Source organism: Mya arenaria, chromosome 3 (assembly GCF_026914265.1).
Source record: "Mya arenaria isolate MELC-2E11 chromosome 3, ASM2691426v1".
Classification (NCBI taxonomy): Eukaryota; Metazoa; Mollusca; class Bivalvia; order Myida; family Myidae; genus Mya; species Mya arenaria.
The window spans coordinates 81,341,119-81,349,725 of record NC_069124.1 but is presented as its reverse complement, the minus strand read 5'-3'; the positions used below and the strand labels follow the sequence as shown (position 1 = coordinate 81,349,725).

Below are 8,607 nucleotides of genomic sequence, written 5' to 3'. Positions count from 1 at the left end.
TTCAGATTGTTTCCATTCTTAGTGAACATAGTTTCAGCAGATATACTGAACTTTAATTAATTGATGAGACATGAATCGTTGACCATGTTTAGCGAAACAAGGTACCATATTAAACGAGGACAATATAATACGCGTGTTGTCTGAATATGTCAGGCGCAAGTCACTCTAGGCGATAATAAATTAATCACCGCTCGCCCCCTTTTCTCCGCCGCCACTCCAATTTTATTGACTTAAATAAAAAGGTTGAACTGGGGTCTGTATTTGCGTATCGGTCCGGTACGGTCCGGGAACGGCGTTTATTCATACCAGCTGGTGTCGATGTAAACATTCACGTGTTAAAAAGGAGGATTGTTACGACAGTGTTCACGGTTCGTCTAAATCACATGTAAATGGTACCTTATGCAATAAGAAAGAGCTCGAACACATGTGTTCAACGGTAAAACAGTAATCAAAGAAAAACATGTTACCTCCCGCCCCCATTCAAAAAGATTGTCTGATAAGTTTTTAATAACAAAATGTTCACTTGAAGTATGATATGTTTATATATAGACGGTAATTGTCGTATTGGGGTGTTAAGCAGGTATGGTTTCTATTTTAACAAATAAAAAGTGCATACTGCATTATGCACTTTACTTGTCGTACTTGAAAGAAAATAAGAAAAATAGTATTTATAAAACCGTACTCGTATCGTAACAGGTGTACACTTAATCAGCGCAAACATGAAATCAGTGGAACCTTCTGATGGGGTTAATATAGGAGTAATTATACACACGTTAACACATCACAGTTCGTTGAATCCGAAAACACTTTAAAACAATATATATAGTCACCATTCGTTTTAATTTGGATGAAGTGTCTTCTTACTGGTTTTTCTCGTACATTGAGCATTGTAACCTGCCTAAAAGATTTTAAATATCTTATGATAAGCACTTATAACCTAGAGCCAGTTCGCTTTATTTTTCGAGTGTTCAACATCATTATATCAAATGTTCGACATATGAATGGCATTTCAAGAGTTAACATTCATCGCAGTTACAAAGCACGATATACCTTTCAAATTGAGATCAAGGATCCAGTTCATTCATTTAATAAGACTTGCCAAATATTTTTGGCTATGGAAATTATTGACGTTTACACTTTTATAATCGCTTTTGATATTCTGAATCAAAGTGTCAGTTTCTTTTAAATTACTTTTGATAAGAGCTTGGCAAACATACGTCTTTTTTTCCTTATTCTTTGAGTAGATACGAACAAACATGAACGGTATCGTTCCATATGTACTCATGATTTAATATACAAGAGCATGCTGTTGTAAACCATAGTTAAGTGCCTTATTAACTTCCTCTAGTCAAAATCTTTTCTTCTATCATGTGCGCCTTCTTCGGCGAATTTTTAATAACATGTGCGGCCATGTTACCTAAATGCAAATGCGTTTATGCCATAATTGAAGACGTAAAACCGCCGTTATAGACCATGATCTGATTTGTTATTCTATGAGCTGGTGATCACTTATATAGTTTAATTACATAGATGTGTCGATATATTGTGCCGTATTTATTGATTTCTACATTATATGTAATGGATAGTTGCATATAGGGTATAGATATTAAATTCACACTGAATCTTTTTTCGAAATAATAACAATACTGTTTGTTGTTGTTTTTTCCACTTTGATTCAATATTTGACGTTTCATGTCACCACAATGAGACTCATAATTGTATTTGTATGGTCTTATATTTCTGGAAAGAGGCGTGATGATTAGATTTACCTGAGCACAAAGAAATTAATTATAAATCATATGGATCACAACATAAAGCCTTTGGGCAGAGCGATTGATTCCATCCCAATCTGTCACTCTACATATTTGCTTATAAACAATGTACTAATACGTGTAATATAACTAATCACCGAAGTGGCTCGCAAGTACATAGTGCACATATTGTAATCAAACGCAATAACACCCGAAACTGTAAACGTTTTCAAAACGCTACTTTTTTCATTCTTTAAATGCACCAGTTTAATAACATTGATACACAATTATGCAATACAGATAACGTTCTTGATTAGTGTATCAACGCCGGACGTTAAAGGCTAAATAATTGCCATTTAAACCAATTAAACACTGCATGTTCAATTACTTCAGATAGTGGCAAACAAATATTAGCATTGAACTTTTAAAAAGTGAATATTTATAATCAAGTACCCACCGAGTGTTTGCAGACAAAAACTTTGTTTGGTTAGTTAATTTACGATATATACAAACCTTGATATTCTTTCTCCGGGTTTGTGTTTATCTTTTTATGCAAGTCTTTATAATGACTTGGGACTTGCAACTGCAAGGGCAATTTGTGTTTGCATAGAAAGATAAAGAAATGCAATTTGTATTGATATTATCAGTCATACACTACTTTATAACTGTAGCGATATAGGGCCATATTATTCCAATTCCATATTTTCAAACGTGAGTAAAAGTATTCTTTTCGTCACAAACGTATTTCCTGTTGAATTTGAAGGTTTCCGATGTGGCATGAAATTGCATTCTTTACATTTCAATATCTAACAAACTTATGCCTCTCGGTCACGGTATGGGGTTAGGGTTAACTAACTATTTAGCTGATTAGCTAAGCTTCAAATCAGTAAATCTTTATAAAAATCCGAGAATTGATTTACGATAATGACTTACCTATATATTCTATTAACAAAAAGTAACGAAGTCCCGTAAGATTGACAAGAGGTAAACGAACAAAAGAAAAGGCGATTTGTTACCAAATCAATCATGTGTACTTGGCCACGGATCATGCAGACAGACGGACGGACATACGTCAACGGCGAAGATAAAAGTGCGTCATTTAAAGAACGTCTTCTGTGCTGTTTTAACTAATAAGAAATACTCATGGACTTGAAGAATTTTTATTGCACCCGGCTAGCGCCTCGTGATATCGGCTAGCGCATCGTGATATCGCCGAGCGCCGCGTAGTATAGGCTAGCGCATCGAGATATCCGAATCCGCACAAGTCCAATCGAGTCAAATACGATCGCAGTACTTATAACCATGGTATCCGCTCATCAAGATGCTGCTGCTTAAATCTGTGAAAAATGTGTTTTTCCAGTTAACCCCCTTTATGGACATACATGTCATCTTTCCAATAATTGTAGAATGGTCTAATTCTTCATAAGAGTTTGAATCAAAGCGCGAGGCGCTGAAAGACTATCTGCGGGCAAATATGTGAGAGTTGCAAATTTTATTTGAACTATGGGAATGGGTGAAGGGCACATAAATAAAAGTAAAACATGTGCCGAGAGCGCTTGTGCCCACACTGGGCAAAAAAACAAACATATCTATATCTTTATGGCGTCTTGTGTCATTTTGTTTTTGTAAATGTCACTTCAATCGTCGTAATCCCCTATCCCAATGTATTTAGTGTTACAATGCATGCCCCAATATCAAGCGTTTTTCGTTGCTTTGATTAGATACCATACGATAGGAAAATACAATACATCATATATATATCATTTCCTTTTATTAACATACACGTTTTGTTTAAGGAAAATCATTTTTTACAGACAACTTCAGCACTAATTCCATTCAAAATGCACAGCTTATCACTTCAGTCGACGTATCCCCATGTATTTGAAGTTACAGTAAATGCTCTTTTCAATCGCGTCTAAAGGTTTTTCGGTGTTTTGATTAGATAGCATACGTTAGACAGGTTTTATGAACTAACACGTTTTCACTCTTTAAGGAAAATGATTCTATTTTTACGAGCAATAATACGTTTTAAAATGCAGAACTTATCAGATGGTCGTTTTCCCGCGGTGAGGACAAACATGTGGTCAGTTAATGTATGTAGAAACTATGTTTAGAATACCGGTCAGTTAATGTAGTTGAATCTATTTTTAGATTATCGGAACTTGTCTGTTTTATGAATGAGAATTTGATTTTGCTTTTTAAAGTTTATTGATCAATTTAATGTTATTAATGTTTCATGTAAGTACCTGTGTAGAAATAGTACTATTACTAGTGCTGTTATGAATGCTTCGTACTCTTTGGATGTTAAACTGGTTTAAACCGAACTACTTTGCTTCACCAAACGTATGCATGACTCACTGTCGTATCAGGACATGCTTATATAGATTGAAAGACTAATGTCTAAAACTATGCCAAGAATACACCGGAACGAAGCTTTTATGCAAAAAATTGAAAACATCTCATTAGAAATATAAACGCCTAAAATCATAGAATGAATAGTATATTGTTATTGTGTTGCAGGTAAATTACAATGTATAGTATTTGAAGCATTAGCAATGCGAAACCTGAGATACAACTATTTTAAACTTAGACAATTATTTGTGTTTCTTATCTCATAAAAGTCAAATAAAAAAGCACCATTACAAATTAGCGTGCTTCAGGGTCACGTCAGGTTGTAATAACAAATCCTGTAGGCGATGGGACACTTGCGGTCGGTAATCATTTCTGAAACATCATGGGCTAAACTCAGAGTGAATATCAATATGTTATCTTCCTACCAGAGCCTCCTATCTTGACCCTCATTAATCTGATAAATATAACGAAAAATAGTTATATTCTGCTAAAAATAAAACGCCGGGATACATAAGTACAACGCGGAAATAGCCGAACAAGCAAAAACTCATACTCGGACTGCAACACAACCAATCTATTTTTATGGTTTCGACGTCATTCTGCTAAACATAGAGCGCATTGAGACAAAAAATGGGTTAAAACGACATGAATAGAAGTAGTTCTTTGGAGTTTGTGGTCTTAAGACTACCTGCGCGCATGCGCAGATAGTCTAAAAATGTAAATCTGATAAAGATAGGGTCGTACATGGCTTCGTTAAATATGTATTCATCGTTCTTAGATCATCAGTTATTTCAGAATAAAATAGTCCATATACATTGAAATACGTTTAATACTTATGTTAACCCATTTATAAAGTAATCAATCAAACGGGCGTTTTGTTTTATGACTACTTGAAATGCGACATAAGTTTACTACTGTTTTGCAATTCAATGCAGTCTGTACGTGTGGTGTTCTTTTCACAGCATTAGCATTATATACATATACTGACAACAATCTATGAATGATTTCACTCCAATAAATGGAAAAGTAGTACCATTATACGCAATAAATCATATATTGATAAGAAATGTATAAACGCCTTCGGCATAAAGTTATCTGTCGTATGTGACCTTATTGAATAAACATACACTAAAACCTTACATCCGAAAAATAAATCTTTAAGTTATGTTTATTGCGATATGATATTTTTATTGATGGTTTAAGTTATGATAGTTATGGGTTTCGATTGATCTAGAAGGTTTGTGGGGTAAATGTTGAACATCTAATTCATGTAAATCGACCTATTGCGTCCTATCATGATAATCGTCGTTGCTTTTGTGATACGATAAGGCTTCATATTTTATGGGAAAAATCACCATTTTGCACCTTGAGACAAAGCGCGACAGACGAAAATCCTAAGTTCGACAAAGCTAATAACGAACGAACCGCTTATTTTCTGAGTGACTGTGGTCTATCGGAGAGGGGTTATTTCGGATTTACTGCAGTGTATCTGATGGGATGATCCTCCTTATATCGGTGGGGAAAATTTGCTTAATGTGAAATACTACTACATGCATATCTGCTATAAGATGTGATAAAAGTGTTGATGTGAGTAGCTGGATTAATTAGATTCTAAGTGTACAATGGTTGACTATAAGTGCTATTTAGTGTCGCGCATTCCCCCGGAGCGTTTTTTTGGGTATACTTCTTAGTAAACAGGTGATTGACAGTAAGTTACAATAGAAGTGGGAATGGGAACATGCATTGTCAAGTGCTATGTTATTTCAGCGTACTCGATGCTCACTAAATATTTGGTATATATAGCATTGATGTTTTCTAAAAGGATTGCTGTGGGAGCTGTTCTATGGTCTTGTTATAACTATATTTTCGTTGATAAATATACAATGTATGTATGTTAATATCTGTTTTAAATATTAAAAAGGAAGAATCTAGTTTGAAAATCATAATGAGGATAAATTGAAACGAAATTGCGAGTTTTAATACAGAAAACACACAAAATAACGGTGTTCAAAGTTTTACTACAATGTTGAGAGTTGTTGTGTTTAGTGCTTTAATTAACTAATCAACTAATTGCCATCATGTGAAGGAAAACAGAAAGTCAGCAGTTACTTTATGCTACGGGTCCAATTATAGAATCGGATTTGTTAGTTCTAGTTGATAGATAAAGGAAATTGATGTACTTTTGCACTGTGTTTCTATTTTCTGCTTATAATTTAATATTATAATTTCAACCTTTCCTTGTTTGCCAAGACTTGCGACACATCATATCATGACTTCTTAATACAGTGTTGGAATTACACAGGTGACACTCAGAAAGAATATTGAGGTCGAAAAAGTTTGTAGTTACCTATCGGAAGTAGTGTGTATCGGGGAACCTTGATGCACGATGGCGGCGGGTAACGGAAGAGAAAGGCCTAGATGGTCCCATGTTGCCGGCCTCATCGTGATCCTTGTTATCTTCAGACGCGCAGGTGAGGTGTCTCTTCAATAAATACGTACCAATTTATACACTATGATTAATAACCTTTTTAATGACATCTATTTTCGTAATGTATATAATTTTAAAGGCAAACGATTGTTATTTAGAACATGCTGGGATGTGGAAATAACTCCAAATTAAGTTGAAGCGCAATGGTCTTGAAAACGAAATTGGAAGATACAATAAAACAGTTTGACACGATTGTTTATGTAAACTATTTAACAAAATTGGTCAAATAAGAGAGAAAAAATGAAGCTGCTTCATACTATCAGTTTGTTTTAATAAAATAATATTATTAGCAGTTTTGTAAATATTAAAAATGCATACCTTGACCCTAAATTTTCTATGTTTGCAATTTCCAAAGGCGTTTTGCCGATTTGCCAATACACGTTGTAACTTTAAATTGACAGTCACTAATTTCTCGACGTGCAGTGTACGTTTTGCCGGCAGTTGCTTACAAACCATTGACGTTAATATCAAATACTAGATAATATTTGAATGATACGCACTCGAACAACTGTTTTGCTAATGTTCAATTCAGACAGAGGTCTATGTGCAACAGATCTAATTTTATTGTTATATTTGCATGCAAATATCTATATATAGTACGAGCTTAGTAATTTCATCATATATTGAATTTCATTCATGATGTTTTATCACTGTTTTGCTAGTCTCCAAGAACATTGGAAGTCGTAACATTAGGTGTCATCACCATACATTTGAATGTAATGACAACCATGCGTCTGAAATACTTCTGATATATCATATTTGTCCTTTCGTGTTGTTTATATAAATATTGTAAAGGTTTTCATATTTGATCACCTCACCCTTTATTGTCATTTATAATATTGTGTGTGTACAATGAGTTATTGCCGAGTTGTTGCATGGAGCGGAGGACGCGTTTTCAGTGGACCATGCTTTACGACATGAAATGAAAAGCCTTTTAACGCAAGCTTAGAAAACATAAATGCGGTTGAATTGTTTATGGAATATATGATTTCCATCAATATAAAAAGAATATCTATTTGACTTGAAAAACTTGTTTAACGGTACGACAAAGAAAAGTATATGCGTACGTCATGTTGGAATTGTCTTACTCATACACTAATTTCTGGGCATGACGATAGTTTATGAATGAAATGAAGTAAAAAATATCATGGAATCGTGGAAATAATTTGTTTATTTGACAAGAGCTAGTAATAAATTGATCATTAAATAGAAGCGAGCAAACAGCCTGTGTTCAGTAAATGATTGATATAATGAAACAGAAGAATTTCCTATGACATATTACTAAAATGATTACATAGCCGGTATTATATTTTTTGTTAATGTAACAAGAATTACTGTAACATCATTATACATACACTGTAGCGTGGGAATGGAATAGTTTCTGATAAATAGTGGAGTTATTCAATATTTTGTCTGCTGCAATCGTAGAAATATCGTTGGAAACATGGTTAGCCCTAATTAATCCTTCATAACGTCAACACTATTTAAACATGGCTGACAGTGGAGTAGAATATTATGACAATGATCGGGTAACAGGTTTCTCAAGATCCACAAACACCTTTGATAGGAGGTGCGATTACGCTGATCTCGGTGTCACAGTGAGGCCATTGCTCCATTGTTGCCTTCACACATTCTGCGAGCCCGGGCCCGTCACCAGGAACTCAGGTCCGCACTGAATGTGGGCGGCCTCGGCGAACTTCTCACCTGGGTGTAATGAGCTGCCGTAAGCCTCGGATCGATCAGCCCGGATTGAAGTGTCAACCTGCCCCTACTGTGTTTGCTATTGAAGACGTTGAACAATGGTTGATCATGACCAATATGTCAACATTATAGACCGAAGCAATGGGCAGTAGTTACGGTCGTAACCTCTCTTACTTAGTACTTGGTTTATTATATTGATTCCGTATCTGAATTTTCGCCAGCGGAGGTTGTACTTTGGTCGTGGAATGTGAGGGATCTGCCATTATTGCCATGTTTATTTAGTTACCGTTTTACTTAGTGTTGCGATACTGCATA

The 8,607-nt window shown here is 34.9% G+C and overlaps 1 protein-coding gene across 1 annotated transcript in view; it reads left to right on the top strand.

The window, feature by feature from the left end:
• Nucleotides 1-6,214: 6,214 nt before the first annotated feature.
• LOC128226318 (zwei Ig domain protein zig-8-like) overlaps nt 6,215-8,607 on the top strand; it is an 81,360-nt gene continuing 78,967 nt past the window's right edge. The window contains exon 1 of the mRNA XM_052936202.1: nt 6,215-6,574. Coding sequence (XP_052792162.1) covers nt 6,490-6,574 — 85 coding nt within the window. The 5' untranslated portion in view covers nt 6,215-6,489. The remainder of the gene's footprint in view (nt 6,575-8,607) is intronic.